Genomic DNA, 16,420 nt, shown 5'->3' on the forward strand with positions numbered 1-16,420 from the left:
TTCGAACGCCGCCTTCCGCGTATCGCTACGTGGCCCAGGAGCCGAGTTAGAAGGGGGGGGGGTGTTCAAACACACCCCCCCCCCCCAGCAGGGCGTGGAAATCCAGGACCCCCAGCCGGGCGCGGGTTAACCCTCGCCCGCACATGGGGGGGGGGGTTGCCACCCCCCCCAGGTAGTCTTTCTGCTCTGCACTCAACATTTTTAAAGCTAGAAGGCTGATTTTTCGTATAGTTGCTCCTCTATCCTTTCTTGATGTCCACTGAAAATTTCAAGTTTCTGTGATTTTTGGTTTCGGAGATATGACCTTGTTTTTCAGGTCATGTCATGACCCAAATGGCCAATTCTCAACATCTTGCGCTTGCCATGGGCCTTGTAAGCTTTTGACACCCTGATTTCGGCCTTTTTTGCCAGTCTTACCTCCCACCTATCATGGAACATGCTGTTCGACGACGTACAGGGGTCAAGGTCAGGGTCAAGGTCAACCTAGGTCATCTAAGATAATTGCGTTTTAGGCAAGCTGAATTTACTTTTTGTGAAGTTTTTTGACTGCATTTTTGGTAAAAGCTTCTCAGATCATGATTTCATGTAATATGGATCCAAAAACAATCGGTGCACACATCAGTATACACACAGACACACACAGACATACAAACACATATAATTGACCTTGACCTAACTTGACCTGAAATGACCTCAACAGCAAAATTCTGGTCGGGTAGTGTGACAAAGAGGTTCTAGCTGGCTTGGCACCAGAAAACAGCATCGTCATCGGTATTTGATAAGCAGCGCACTTGATATCCAACGGTGACCCAAAACAGCAATATTTTTTAGTTTGACCTGACCTGGAAGGTCAATGACTGACCTGAGAAGGTAAAACTGGGTATCATTGGATTCGTCTCTTCCCAAAGAATCTTTTTGGTCTTTACTGCTAAGCTCTATCTCCAACAGGAACGAAATGGCGCGGGGGGGGGGGGTGGCAACCACCCCCCCCCATGTGCGTTCTAGGATGGGAAAATGGCATGTGCGGGCGAGGGTTAAAAAGGACGGTTGATCAGGTTTAGATGACCTGAGGTCATTTGTTGACCTGAAACAAACCATATTATATTCTTTATAAAAGCGTATGAAGGCATTGTTGGTCGAGACTGAACCGAGCTGCTATCGACCGTCCTGACATCTATTTTGTTCTTAGCTGCGGCGACATCTGTGTCATGTCTAGTGTTTATTAGCAACACTTTCGGTATATTTTCATTCTAAAGCGAAATGAATTGCAAAAGTTGAATTTCTTTCGATTAATCTAAATATTGTTTTTGCTTTTAGATGATTGAGGATCAGTTACGTGAATTCATATTGCAATATTGCTTATTTGAAAAGTTTTTGCAGCATTTTACTTAGCACTGCAGCCTGCACTTCCAAATTTGCTTTCTGCGACCTTGAAAAGTTTCTGATTGTGGCGCAGGCAGGGGGATGTCGTCCCGGTTTTCCCCATGTATTATTCGCCAATCAGCTCAACACTACCAGTGACGTCATTGGTGGATCGCCAATCGGGGCCGAAGGCCAAACGCAGACGTTTTCAGAAAAGCGTAAGCCGTATAGATAGAGTCGTGGATGGAGTTTTGCTGTAATTCGGCTCTCCAAGAGTGCGTCAGGGTACCAGGGGCAGGACCCGGATAAAGGTCATAGAGATAGATAGATAGATAGATAGATAAGCTTTATTTCAGACTCTGGGTCCATACTCTTAAATACTGATGATTTCAGTCAGTGCAGTGGCAAGACAACCAAATGTCACACAAACAATCATTCGGGCCTGTTTCAGCACTCGCGCAGAGCTATGTGCTAAAATGAACGTACAGTTGCTGTTGCCAGTGGCGCCTCAGGCGAGAACGGTATTTCACACTCGAATTTTCAGTCTTTTTAACCAGCTCACTATCACATGTACTCAGCCTGCACATGAAGTTATAGATGCGCTGTCTGATGAGAACGGCACAATGAGGAACACGGTGCACGACACATGTGTGAGAAGAACTCTCGTACCTAGAAATGCCTAGCATAGTTTTCAATACCGTATGGTAAGCCACCATCAGCCGGCGCAACATACACTGGCGATAATTTGACCACAAGTGTGCAGTGTACATAGATGAACAAAACGCTGTAAAGAGACGCGCCTTTGCTGCTACCGAGCACATGTGAAAACGACGAATCAGCACATTCCCCTGTTTGTACATTTGTTTACACTGCCGATCTATGTCAAGGTCATCTGAGTAAGCATGATTACTGATGATATGCCCTAAGTACTTTACATGATCAACCTCCTTTAGAGGAACACCTTCAATGAACAGCCTTGGCAATATCAAATCTTTCATGTGTTTAGAGCGACAAGCCAGTACAACACTTTTCTTTGCATTGTACAAAATATTGCAAGTTTTTCCGAATTCTCCACACAATGAAATCAATTTGCTCAACCCTGCAACCGACGGTGATAACAATACCACATCATCTGCGTACATCAGATGATTGATTTTCGCATCCCCTACCCAGCAACCTACATTCTGTCTATTTAACAAAGAACTCAGACCGTCCATATACACATTGAACAGATATGGGGACAATATGCCACCCTGCCTAACACCGTTCGATACCCTAAATTTAAAGGAAATGGCACCACCCCACCGGACACACATTTCCTGACGGGCGTACCAGTACACGAGTACACGAACAATGTATATTGGGACTGCTCTGTCTCGAAGAATGTCGAAAAGCCTTTTATGCTGTACACGATCGAATGCCTTGCTTGAATCCAAGAAACACATAAATACACTGCCATTCATGGACTTGTACAGATCAATAGACTGTTTCAGGAGGTATATGCACTGGTCAGTTCCCATTCCCTTTTTGAAGCCAAACTGATTGGAGGCTGTCAACAGGTGGTCCTCCATCCGTTCCAAAAGGATTAGTTCTAGCGCTTTACTCATTACGCTAGCTAGCGCAACAGGTCGGTAGTTATCTTTTGCAGTGACCTTACCAGCTTTATCCTTGATAATCGGCACCAGGACCACCGCCATCATTGATTCTGGGAGAATGCCATGCATAAGTAGTGCTGTGAAGCAAGCGGATAACTTTGACGATAAACTTTTCCCCGCATATTTCAAGTTTTCGGCCTGTAAACCATCAATCCCACTAGCTTTCCCACACTTCATTTTTTGGACAGCATCCAGAATCTCGCCTTCGGACACTCTGATATCACCTACAGACGATTCCCTGTCCTCTTCCCAGAGCGTACCATCTGATGACGGCATCGAATTGAGAAGGCTGGAGAAATGTTTCCCCCAAAAGTCAGCAATCTCACCCTCACCACACACACCGTCAATCACTGATGGTAGGGGAGTACTACTGTTACTCAGCGATCTTATTTCTTTCCAAAAAGATTTACAGTCATTGTCACATAACTTTTTGGCGATGGCTTCACGTCTCAGAACACTTTCATTTTTCTTAACAAAACGAATGGCATACTTACACCTGGCCCTGCCTCTGCTGTAGGCATCAAACACTGGACCATGCTTAGGTTTCCCTGCTTCTTGCCAAAGTCGATACAGGTCTTTCGATTCTTTGTACAGGTCAGAAACATAGTAATTCCATCCAGGGACACATTTGAACATTTGAGACACATTTGTCATAGTGAACCGGCATCTGATAAAATCCGCTCACGGCTTAGCAGCCGACTTCGACCGTTCGCCCTCGTAAAGCACAAAAGCTTACCGGTCATCAATCCACCTGCATCTCCTCATCTGCTTATTGCCTATATCGACCAGTTACTGCAGCCGTTTTGGAGCGGCTCACGGCCGATAACACGCCGGGCGTGCGCTAGCCGCCGGTGCTAAGCGCTAACCATTGAGTGCGCGTGGCCGACTGATGGCGCTGACCCCCGGAACCGACAACGGCGCGCCGCCGCTGACCCATGGGGGGGGGGGGGAGGCTGCTAATTAGTTGAGCCGGAATTGGGATAGAAGTCGGTAAGGGATTGGGATAGCAACTCAGCGAGACTAAGGGATTGTGTTGTGCCTTCGGTAGGCCCCCAAAATCACCGGTGTAGTGCCCTCGGGCCGCCAGTTATGAAGCCTTTGGAGGCACTGGTGTGGGCACTCACAGGTAGGTACCGGTGTGAGGCCCTCAGAGGCATTGGTGCGGGGCCCCGAGGTGTCGCTGTAGGCCCTCTGAGGTGCTAGTGTGTGGCCCTCAGAGGCGCCGGTGAGGGTCCTCACAGTTGCCATTGTGGGCCCTCAGAGACACTGCAGTGTGGGGTCATCACAGTCGGGTGTGGGACCCTTAGAGCTGCTGGCTCGAACCCTTTATAAGCCGACAGGGGCTCTCAGAGACCGACAAAGGGCCCTCAAGAGGTCTGCGGTGTCTTCAGGAGCCCTGTGGAGTCCTCAGAGACCAGCAAGGTACTCTCAGAAGCCGGTGGGGGCCCTCAGAGTCGTCGGTGTGGGGCCCTCAAAAGTCACCGGTGAGTGGCCACTGGCCGTCCGATGCGAAGGTCCCGTCTGGGGCCGTCAGAGGCTCCGGCGTTCAGCCCTCAGAGCCGCCGATGAATATATGGCCAAGAAGCACTGGTTTGGGCCTTTGGGACTTCATTCAGGGGTGCCGGTTGAACTCAGAGGTGGCAGTGTGGGGCCCTCAGCTGGGCACCGGTTTGGGGCTTTCACAGCTGCCGGTGAGGGCCCTCGCAGGCGCCGTTGTGGGGGCCTTCAACCATTGGTTTAGGGGGTCATCACAGGCGTGTTTGGAACCCTTAGAGCTGCTGGTCCCTGATAGGCCGGTAAGGGCCCTCAGAGGTCGCCAATGGGCCCTGAGAGGCCGGCAAGGGGCCCTCAAATGCCGACAAGGGACAATAAAAAGCCGGTGTGAGACTTTATGGAGAGAAGTGTGGCTATTCGGAGCACATAAGGTGTTCTTTCGAGCCCTGTGGGGCCCAATTCTGAGTCGAAAATGCCAGCGTGGACCCTCAGCCGCCAATTGGCGTCGCAGGGCCCCTCAGGCCCGAGAGGCCCCCTGATCCGATGGGGGCACGTGCACCCTGCCCCCCTCCGGGTGCAGATAGAGAATGCAATCGGCGGTGCGAGACAAAAATTGCAATCGTTCCTTCTCCCGTCGCGAGGTCGCCCATCCGACCCATATCCCAAGATTGTCAACCCTGGGGCTCGGGTCGGCAATGTATCGGCAAGGAAATCAGCGGTGGGTAAAAAAGTTATTAAGAGTCATTCGTTGTCGTTACGTTCAGTAATAACAACGATAAAGTGCCACATGTACCCGACATACGGCTTGGAGCCGGGCGCCGCGCGGTCTCCACCAGTGACGTCACGCTAATGTTTAGCGACCGGTCCATTGGAAATCGCCGGATGATTCTACCTCTCTTATACGGCCTTGGGCGCAGGGGGAAATTACCGATTTACAAATTTTTCCTGTGTTGTTTTTCGCTCATTTATGCAGAATAAGTGACTAAGTAGCATCTTCCGGAATTAAAAAGGGACCGAATATTTCTTGTTTTATGTTATCTCTTGCTGCTCGACCGGCGCTGACCTTGAGAGTTTGTATACGGACAGCGGCTATCGCTTCATTCAAGCCACAGCTCTCGACGATGGCGGGTGGAAAGCGTGTTACGGTGGTGGGCTCCGGCAACTGGGGCTCAGCCATTGCCAAAATTATAGGAAGCAATGTGACGAAATTCGACCAGTTTCAAGATGAGGTCAAGATGTGGGTTTTCGAGGAGATGGTTGAGGGTAAGAAGCTCACTGAAATCATCAATACAACCCATGTGAACGTCAAGTATCTTCCAGACCACAAGCTGCCAGAAAATGTTGTTGCCGTTCCTGACCTGGTTGAAGCAGCGAAGGATGCTGACATTCTGGTGTTTGTTGTGCCACATCAGTTCCTGCACAGAACACTGAAAACTCTGGAGGGAAAAGTGAAGCCAGATGTAATTGGATTGTCGTTGATCAAGGGATTCCACTTGAAACCAGAGGGTGGAATAGAGCTCCTGTCTCATATCATTGAGGACATTTTGAAAATCAAGTGTAGTGTGCTCATGGGTGCCAATCTTGCTCCTGAAGTTGCTGCCGAGAAGTTCTGTGAGACAACCATTGGCTGCCGAAGCCCTGGCAATGAACAAATGCTCAAGGACCTGATCCAAACCAGCTACTTCCGTGTCATGGTGGTGTCTGATGCCAATGCTGTTGAGCTCTGTGGTGCCCTGAAGAACATTGTGGCCTGTGGTGCTGGCTTTGTGGATGGCCTCGGTTATGGTAACAACACCAAGGCGGCAGTGATCCGGCTGGGACTGATGGAGATGATCAAGTTTGCCGAAGTGTTCTACCCCGGCTCTCTGCTAGCCACGTTCTTTGAGAGCTGTGGCGTTGCTGACCTGACCACCACCTGCTATGGTGGCAGGAACCGCCGAATCTCTGAGGCCTTTGTGAAGACAGGGAAGACAATCGAGGTTCTGGAGAAGGAGATGCTGAACGGCCAGTGCGCCCAGGGCCCGGAGACGGCCCGGGAGGTCTACGTCATGTTGGAGAGGGAGAAGAGCCTGGAGAAGTTCCCGCTGTTCGTGGCCATCCACAGAATATGCATCGGCGAGCTGCCGCCGACCGGGATGATCGACTGCATCAGGGAGCACCCCGAGCACCTGTAAGCCAACAGAGCCTGCGCGAGCGCAGCGCCGCCTATAGCTAGAGAGGCAGCTCTCTGCTGCCATCACTGCCTGCTTCTGCCTGTGTTGACTAGCGTGTTGTCCCATTTTGCTAACTGCTGCATGCTTAGAAGGCCAGTCTTAGTCTAGTTTTTAGGGGTCTTGTGATGGCATGAGTGATGCTACTTCATATGCCATCATACTGGGATTTTGTGAGTCCTTTTTTGTGTGATTATGGGTTCCATGAATGTTGGTTTGTGCATCCAAATACCTACTCTAAGTATTGCTACTGAAATGAAGCTATTTTGGCATACTTTTCTGATACATATAGTCATATACTGCACATCTACGTTAAAATTTTCGAATTGTGTGACTCAATTCTAAATTTGTATTGATAGTCAAAATTCTACCCACATCTAAGAAATCTATGCAAATAAGCACATCTTTTTTTTAACAATGGCTGTATGCCTTAGTCATATCAGAGATGTTTGTGTTTAAGGATGAATGCCTTCTCTTGGAGTTTTCAATTTTTTTCTAGTAAGTGTGGCATCAGGGACCATACCATTGCCTTGTATAACATTTATATTGATGCCATATATTCACATAGGTTACCAACTTTGACTAACATCAGTGTTTTGGTTGAGCATGAGCGTAGGTCATGTTTAAAATAAATGACATATGGAAATTCGTTGCATCATAGACCACTACATAGTACATACCTATGATTGCGTGCATTTTGAAGGACCGAACCATTTTGTTTGTCAGTGTGCGATGCGGGACGTGGGTTGACCCTAAGACATTTGACCAAGTCATGTGACCTCATCGTGTTGCTACCACTGAAAGCCTGAACGTTGCGCGAAACCTTCGGCCGTCAGTTCGATTACTGTTCATGTCTGCTCACCAGAAATGTATTAAGTTGACGCTGCTCATCCGAATTATGTCCCTACTCTGACACAAATGGCGCTAAGCTAGCTAGGTAGGTAGTGACGGTAATTAGCTTTGTCAGGTGATACCCAATATGTGTCCCGGTTCGGTGGGTATCACTGTGTTGTTAGCTACCTGGCAGTAATTGGCTCACTTCTGTCAACATGGGCTCACGGAAATTAGTAGCGGTCCGTTGACCGAAAGATAAATGGGTATCTGACTAGAGGCCGCCTTTGGAACTTAGAAGTGTCCTTTCTATTTGAAAGAATGTAAGAAGTAGCTTTTCTGTTGTTTGATACGCGTACCTGATTACTTGTCCTGCTCAGTGCTCAAATACCTCGCTAGCCTGACCGATGCGGATCGAAGGGGAGCGAGGGCTACGCCACGAGTAGGAGGGCGGTCACTGTTGCTACCTCCATTGCCGCAAGTTATAGACATTGCATAGTTACACAGATTGATCTATGGTTACCAGTGTGCGCCGGTGGCGCAGGGGCGAGCCGCTACCATGTGGCTACAATCACTTTCTCCTCATTTGAATTGTTAATTAGAGCTGAGAGACGGAGATTTATAGATACAACAGCGTGTGGTTCTGGCTAGTGTAGGCACGAAAACGCTTCAGTAACTATAGAGATACTCACTTAGAAGGCGATGTCTAGTGTCTAGGTTTTAGACCATCCTTTACAACCAATTGTTAAAAGGTTAATTCCATCAGTTGATTATTCAATTTACCGTTGAGTTTGCGATACACTCGGCGGCATGATATGTCATTTCACGCCCGGCTTTTGCACCCCTCAGTAGCCATTGCTCTACTACAGTGACCCAGATCAGCGCTGACGGTTCCTGGTTAGCTCTGACGTTCGCCACTGCTTTCTGTCGTTAGCCGTGGACAGGATTGGATGAAGCGGAGTTAGCTGTGATGACAGCAAGCAGGGCTCCCTTGCGTTCGCACCCCGGCGTCGCTATATCTGCTGTCAGTTTCAGTAAATATCCTACGGTGTGCACTGTGCAGTGAAACCTTCCCAACTGACAGTGACAGTAGATCCCCTCTGGTGTGCCGTGAAACTACGCTGCCCCTGTGCAGTCTGTGCGGTTTGATGTGATGTGGAATCTCCCATTGCCCCTTTCAGTAACTAACTATCCACCCTTTGATGTGCGGTGAATCTACCCTACAATAACCCTTTGTCAATAGATATCAGTCCATCTCTCGCGTTTGCAGATGCCCTTATTTTTGATGTGCCGTGAAACCACCCTACGAATACCCTCTGTTAGCCACATTAACAATTGACTGTAAATGCGGCCTCCAGGTGGAGTGCGTCTTCCTGTCACTTATCAAGAACAAACCACTCCTCGGAGTGCAGTTATATTACCCTTGTGTTGCCCTACGTTCTAATCAGAAAAAATCAATTGCTGTGCAGTGAAAGAAGTAACCGCGTCCCCCTGTGCTCTGTTGGTCTGGAAAACTACGCCCCAGTCTGCAGTAAAATTGCATTACATATTGTCAGTCCTTACACATACCCTTTGGTGTGCAGTGAAGCTACCCTGCTTGCATTTCCCGCATTGCTGTCAGCCCGAGACCGTTGGTAGAAAAACGGAACGGTTATCACAATTTTCAACAAGTTCACACCCGTAGACAATATGCACGCTCAAAAGATAGTTATTCCCAAGTCGTCCACTTTTTAGAAAGGCACGCGTATCATCCCAATCGAGTGAGTCGACAGTTTTGAAGCGCCTGGCTTCACCCATAGTCCTGTTAGTCATCTGATAGACCCATAGACCCACACTGCCTGTAATCGGGTCTTTTTTGTTTCCAACCGTCGTTGCTTGCCCCGAGGATTTATTCCTGGACCATCTCGGACAAAAGGTCCCCCGCTGCCGCTGGAGAGGACACTAGCTCGTCTATCAGGTACGTATTTAGTATTTACGATCCCTGTCCGGTTTGCGGTATGTTTTTAATTACCTGGTTTGTCTGTGTGTCTGCTTCCAGGGGTGTGTGTCGTCCGGGATGCATGTTTGGGTGGAAATAGATGACTTTTAGTTATGCGTAGCCATTAATTTAGAACACATATTCAGTGTTTGACATTAGGCTTATTGCGATTGAAACCCATTTTGCAATGCTGGATTATGAGGTTATATGTTTGCTATTATCGTGTTGACCTACAATTCGTCTAACTACCTAGCTTGTCAGCCGCACACAATCAAATTTTTTTGTTGTTTATTGAGTTAGCTCATTATTGGGAGCGTCGACCTTCGGGTCTAAATTTGTTTAAATGAAATTAAAGGCCAGCTATTGTGTTGACTTTTGATGTCAGCCTTAGTGCTATCCAAACAGAGTGTGATTAGAACAGTCACTCACTTGATTGCATTCTTGTCTGAAATATTGCTACCTGTGTTTTGTAACCTAGGCCAATGTAACAATCGATCGTAGAATTGTTGTCCTAAACCTGTCGTCTTATTCGGACGAAAAGTGTGCCAATAAGATGAATGATCGACACTTGATTATCGTGTGGAGGATATCACTTCTGCCCGGTTAGGCCTCCCCAAATTGACAACTTTATGCTGCAAGTGTGTGTCTGACGCTGTGAAAACCTGTTGCCTCAGAGAGCAGAGAACTCAACTCTAGACTCAGTCGCCACAGTCACCGTCACACGGACTGGGAACGGTGAGTGATACGACGTCTCAGACGTAACGTTGACGTTAATCACGTCGTGAACGTTATTTATAGATGTTGTTAATGTCACGTCTGACCTTTTTAACAATGGAGAACGTTTTGGTGAACGTAGTGAGCATTATACTCGATTTGTCTCGATTTGTGCGATTCCATGTGTGTTGTGTTTCGATTGTTGTGTTATAGCTTAGCTCCTGTTTTGTGAATTTACTTTATTTCCTACGGCGGATGGTGTCGCCGTTCAATCAGAGAGTCAAGTCAACGACTTGGTGATGCGGTTGGGCGTATTCGTATCTCTAGTTTATTGGATCTTGGATCCTTCAGAATCCTGGCACCATCCACCGAAAATTCCTGCTGAACTCCAGCCACTGACCAAACAGCATTCCTTCGGCATTCGGCCGACATCAGTGATGGTACCCGGCGCTGTTATCCGCTCAGCTAGAACTATCCTACGCCAGTATCCGCTCTGCCGCATAGCTTCCGCTTCCCGCTGAGTCGCTATTCCGCTGTTCCGCTACTCCGCTGCCCCGCTACCCTGCGCCTCTCGGCTAAAGCGGTTCGCTAAGTACAGATTGACTACTGCTCATGGAAGTGTTCAGGGGTTGAGAGGTTGAGTTATCTATGTGTTTGTTTATTATCATGTTGTTTGGCAGTTCCTTTGCTGTGATGTGTGAAGTTGTTTATTGGTTGTCAAGTGGTGATGGGAATTTATATGTCGGGTGTGTTTCAGTGGTCCACAAACGTGTTGCAGTTTCTTGCTTTGTGCTGGTGTTTATTGTGTTGTTCGTTTGAAGAGGAGTAAGTTGGCACTTTTTTCTCTTATAGATGCTAATTAATGGTCTGTTTATTTGTAACCATTATATGATGTAAAACCTGAAGTTTATGCAAATCATTTATTTAGAAAGGAGTCTCTAATGTACCTAATGAAACGAGTCTGTAAATGCACAGCTTTTTAGGAAGACCTATGTATTTAGGCATAGCATATGGTACACAGAGTTTCATGTCGGGCGTATGTAAATCTCCATCCCCGGACTTGCACCCGACGACCCTGACAACATTATCAGTGGGAGGGGCACTGGGGGCGTGGCAGCCGGGGGGAGGGGTGACCTTCGCAGTCCTATCGCAGTCGATTGTCTGTGGAGGGGGCGGGGGAGGGGAGGGAGGCGTGGCCCCCAGCCAGGACGTAGTAGAGCTGACGGATCGGAGACCAGTACATAATTTAATAACCACCTTGATAGGAAGACTAGAGCTGGCTATGAGTTATGCTTTGTGTAACTTTTGTGAAAAAATATAAATTTTACAACTAAGAATTCGGTGCTCAGGATATGGTGCCGCTGCTCCAATCAATGGAAAATGCATATTTTTATATACGATTTATCTGATTGAGGCTGTCCTGTGCCGGGTCCGTTGTTTGGGGCTAACCAGCCGCTCTGATATTGGTGATAGTCTGAGAGGCCGTAGGTCTGCCGGATTGGCGGTCCGCCAAGCGTGCACCCTGATGGCCCGTGCACACTTATGACTGGTCACTAACTAGCCACTGATCAATGCGTACTGGTCACTGCAGGCCACGTCACTGTGTGCTTCGCATTGGTCACTGGTCACTACGTGCTGCACGTTTGTACACTGAGTTATTGAACTGAATAACTCACTGATAGTCATGCTTAGCAGGACACGTGCAGAATTCGTCCTCGTCTGGTTTTTGCTCGAATCCCCTGGTCCCGTCCTGTCCCGTTTTGAGTTCCCGTGTCCTCCCTTACATCTCGTGTCCTGTCTTGTCCGCTCAGTCTGATCTGAATCATCCCTCCTTTATCCACTTTATCGTCTGTCTCACTCAATCAGTTTCCTTCTGTCTCGCCTCACCTCATTCCGTCTTCTCATGCCTTCCGTCTCTTTCCGTCTCTCTTCTTCCTTCCGGCTCGCCTCGCCCCGTTCTGACAATAACTGTGAGTATGAGACTGACAGTACCCGTCCTGATTCGTCCCGTCTAGCCAGTATCGTTTGGGTCGTTTCTATCCCATCAGTCAGTCGGAGTCCAGGCTGGTCAGACTTACTCAACTCCAGGTCCAACAGTCCTTATCGACCCTGTTTCACGAGCTCTCCCCAGCTTTCCACTAACTTGTTTCAACAATCTGTCCAACTTCCATCGTTTGCTCGGTTGTCAAACTCAACTCCCAGTTCTACTGACCAGACCCTGTCTAGCAATACGCCCAAAGTGCCCTCTCATCGCTGCCGCGGCGAGGCCCGAACCGATCGGTTTATAAGACTCAGCAAACGTTCCAACGTCCACTGCCTGTCGCGGCTGACGCGATGTCAGGGGCTGACGAAGCGTTGGAGCGAAGTCCGCGGGTCACAAGTGCAGAGTCCACGGGGAGACGGGTCTGCTGATCGCCGACGAAGGCTGAGTTGCTGACAGAGCTATGTCTGGGATGGATCAGGGTTCGGCTCTCTCACGGCGGGGCACTGACCGGGTTTATTCCGCTGGACTTTGATGGGCGAGGATCAGTGGTCACTCGGGCGTTTATTATGTCGACTATCCATCGCTGCTCTGTCAAATATTCAATGTTATAGGAAGTTGAAGAGACAGGAGTTTAGACTATAAGAGTCTACTCAGAATAAATAGTCGTGCGTATTTCGGTTTCCTGTCCTCTGATCTTACTTTCCCGGCCTGTAATACCTTTACTGAACTCTTCCAATGTTCAGCACTGTCTCGCAACAAGCCCGTCTCTTTATGCTATCAGAGCCTTTTTTGTTGTTTTCTCATGCGAATGATGCTCAGTGGCCACTAAGACGTACACTAGAATACTGATACACCGTGATGATCAGAAGTGTTCTTATTTATTTTATTTTTTATTGAATTTTATTCGTTCATGTAAAATACAAGTGACTTAGTTTGGTTCGTTAGGTGCTGTGCTGTGCCTGAATGTCTTTGACTCCTCCAAATCTGTCATTCACTACACCCTTTCACATTCAAGCGGGGTGTGATCGTCTGTTCTGCTTCAGCCACACGATTGACGCTGGCTCTCCGCTCCGTACTTGTATGTGACCTCGGAGTTGATTAGAACGCCAATGGCCACTCATGGTTGTCGCTTCGCTCAGCGAATGTAGCTGAGTTATCGTTCCATGTATGGTACGATAGAAATGTCCTCTGAATTCAATGGCAGTTGTGACTTTGAGCATCCATTTTCAGCCTTTCTTGTGAAAAGTTCATTGAATGTGCCCCAAGATCTGATCAGTGTGTTTGCTTTAGAAGGTTCAATTTGTATCAGGCATACGCGCATTGTTTTATTTTTTAATCGCATTACATCTGGAAACAGTCAGATTTGTACTTCATTCCGATTGCTTGAATAATTCGTCACAGCACTATTTCGCAAGTGCACTGCTAATTTCTCTCGTAGTCTTTCCGGGTCTTCTCTCTCTTGGTCTTTGGCCTCTGGTATCTAATAAGAGGTTCCGGATCAATCGGCTTTAACACTTCAAACAAACGCTAATCCCTTCTCTCGCTCTAACTAATCCTTCGTTTGAACAGTGATTGATCTCGTGTCTATCGGCTTAGCCTCGGTCCTATCACATGACCTGAAGCGTTACCCGGGGTTCGATCGGCTGAACTCGCATTTATTCACCAGCTGCAAACGGTAGTCGTTCAGCCCCGAAATCACGGTACGTCGTGTCACTATGGGTTTGTGTAAACATTGCTTGCAATGTTTGCACTGTTGAGGATATGGCGCGTGTGGTTACCGTCATAAATTTCAACATTCAAAGAATATTGTTGTGAACAGTATTGCCGTACCTATATACTGGATTACATATACGAAGATGTACTCGTATTTCCATTGAGACATCGGATGTTCTCATGCTTATCTCTTGCTAGCTACTACATGGACATTTTCTTTCCTGAACGCTCCTTCACCGTAGTACCTATCTTATGACCGATATATGTGTCTGCCTATGATCAATGACACTGAGTGGAAGACACTGTTGGGCGACCGGAACAGTGGTTGATAGCGACTATCTCTCGTTTTTCCGGTAGCGTCTGGGCATCTATCTCTGATTCTCAAGTGGAGCTTGTCTGTGATGACCACGAGCTACTTCAGTTATCAGCGGTTTTGTCCGGGGGCGGGCCGCGCCGGGTCACTGTGTTTTGACTGGGGATGGAGGACCGCAGTGGGGTTTTGAGGCAGATGGATGAAGGATGAATGATTAATTGACGGTAAATGGCTAATAGTGACAGAGTGTAACTTAGAGGCGGGTGGTGCTGCTTTCCAATGTTTTCTTCTTTTTTCTGTGTAATGCTTTTTTCTTCTTTTTTTTCTCGTGCTTTTATGATCTCGTCTCTTCTTCTCGTCTGTGCCCCTATCCCTTATTCTCTTTTTCGTTTTGTCTTTCACGTCCCCGAGCACAATCCCTCATCTCCTTTTTTTCTCTTAGCATCTCTCGACTGGCCTAGGCCAATGCTTCTAGGAAAATATCCTTGCCACTTCACTATCCTTTTTTATTGTCTTCCTTTTTATCCTTTTCAATTGCCAGTGGATTCCCTCTTCATTCCACATGGCTAGTGTTCAGCCATCTGAATGAGCAATAAAACAGGCATAGTTCAGTCTCACCTCGTCTGCAGCGGTTAATTGACTTACACCTCTCTTCTCCCTCCACGACCACATCGTAATCGTACCACCCCTGTCTCTCCCCATGATGACCACACCCCAATCGCCTACCCACTCACGACCACGCCCTCAGTTGCCATCGGCTCCCCCCCCCCCCCCCTCCTAGGGTGGTTGGTGACAGTAGTGTAAACGGTACCGTCTGGACGGCCAAAGTCAACACGGGCAGATCGCTCTGACCCATTGGGGCCGTCTCCTTGGCGGCTCTGGGGGGATTAAAATTAACAGCTCATTTTAGTTTTGTATTTGTAGCATTTGGTGACCTGCATAATGTTGGTAGTTTTTAAAATTATATTCGAGTTAGTCCCTTGGTTCTTGGTATCAGCGGTATTTCATGCATTGCAGTGACTGCACTGACAAACTTGTGTGTATTGTTCTGTTACCATTTGCAAGCATGGCTCCCCTGAATACCTACCGGTTGGATTCCGTTGGTTTTCGGACCTATTGAATAACTATTGGATGTTGAATAGATTGTGAATCTCAGTGGAAATGTTTCGGCGTCCAACTTTCCTCCTCTAGCTCCCTTGTCCAGTCCAGTGCCCACTGCCCATGGCGAGGTCGGTTCCCCAGTCTCATTCTACCTGTCTAGTCCAGTTTCCTGGGTCATTTGGGAGCCTCTCGCGTGAAATGGCCGTTTATGAGCTGGCTCCAGACGCATTAGGACACTGCCGCCGGCACTGGGGAGAGGGGAAGTTGGGCTGGGAAAGAGAGGGCGACTGTACTGGGATGGCGGGTGAGAGAGAGAGAGAGAGAGAGAGAGAGAGAGAGAGAGAGAGAGAGAGAGAGAGAGAGAGAGAGAGAGAGAGAGAGAGAGAGAGAGAGAGAGAGAGAGAGAGAGAGAGAGAGAGAGAGAGAGAGAGAGAGAGAGAGAGAGAGAGAGAGAGAGAGAGAGAGAGAGAGAGAGAGAGAGAGAGAGAGAGAGAGAGAGGAGAGAGAGAGAGAGAGAGAGAGAGAGAGAGAGAGAGAGAGAGAGAGAGAGAGAGAGATAGAGATAGAGATAGAGATAGAGATAGAGATAGAGATAGAGATAGAGATAGAGATAGAGATAGAGATAGAGATAGAGATAGAGATAGAGATAGAGATAGAGATAGAGATAGAGATAGAGATAGAGATAGAGATAGAGATAGAGATAGAGATAGAGATAGAGATAGAGATAGAGATAGAGATAGAGATAGAGATAGAGATAGAGATAGAGATAGAGATAGAGATAGAGATAGAGATAGAGATAGAGATAGAGATAGAGAGAGAGAGAGAGAGAGAGTTGGGGAGAGGGAAAGAGAGAGTGGGGAGAGAGTGGGATAGGGAGAGAGAGGGAGAGACAGACAGACAGACGGACGGACGGACGGACGGACAGAGAAACAGACGGAGACGGAGACGGAGGTCGAGGGGTGGGTGGGAATGAGGAGAATATCTCTGCCTCTGCCCCACTAGATACCATATATGTTGGTTGGTACACTTCTGACTGAGCTCTGGTCCTCTAAGGCCCCATCCCAA

General features: G+C 47.9%; 1 protein-coding gene across 3 annotated transcripts; it reads left to right on the forward strand.

Annotated features, from left to right (window-relative positions):
- Positions 1-5,391: 5,391 nt before the first annotated feature.
- LOC122376624 (glycerol-3-phosphate dehydrogenase [NAD(+)], cytoplasmic-like) lies at positions 5,392-10,265 on the forward strand. Of its 3 annotated transcripts, XM_043356494.1 has the most exons (3): positions 5,410-6,681; positions 9,438-9,509; positions 10,205-10,265. In XM_043356494.1, the coding sequence occupies exons 1-3, from the start codon at positions 5,543-5,545 to the stop codon at positions 10,224-10,226; spliced, it is 1,233 nt and encodes a 410-aa protein (XP_043212429.1). In that variant the 5' UTR covers positions 5,410-5,542; the 3' UTR covers positions 10,227-10,265. The 3 variants fall into 3 exon arrangements, with proteins under 3 accessions (XP_043212431.1, XP_043212430.1, XP_043212429.1); XM_043356496.1 differs by lacking the exon at positions 9,438-9,509 and having other exon boundaries at positions 5,392-6,681; XM_043356495.1 differs by lacking the exons at positions 9,438-9,509; positions 10,205-10,265 and adding an exon at positions 8,487-8,581 and having other exon boundaries at positions 5,396-6,681.
- The last annotated feature ends 6,155 nt before the right edge of the window (positions 10,266-16,420 follow it).

This window comes from Amphibalanus amphitrite, unplaced genomic scaffold, assembly GCF_019059575.1.
Source record: "Amphibalanus amphitrite isolate SeventyFive unplaced genomic scaffold, NRLGWU_Aamphi_draft 002212F_arrow, whole genome shotgun sequence".
NCBI lineage: Eukaryota > Metazoa > Arthropoda > Thecostraca > Balanomorpha > Balanidae > Amphibalanus > Amphibalanus amphitrite.

What these genes read in the sequence shown, in the direction of transcription:
- LOC122376624 (XM_043356494.1), top strand. Translation starts at nt 5,543, where the DNA reads ATGTTATCTCTTGCTGCTCGACCGGCGCTGACCTTGAGAGTTTGTATA. An exon ending in AGGGAGCACCCCGAGCACCT is followed by an intron (nt 6,682 to 9,437) that starts GTAAGCCAACAG and finishes GCTTGCCCCGAG; the next exon opens with GATTTATTCCTGGACCATCT. An exon ending in GACACTAGCTCGTCTATCAG is followed by an intron (nt 9,510 to 10,204) that starts GTACGTATTTAG and finishes CTGTTGCCTCAG; the next exon opens with AGAGCAGAGAACTCAACTCT.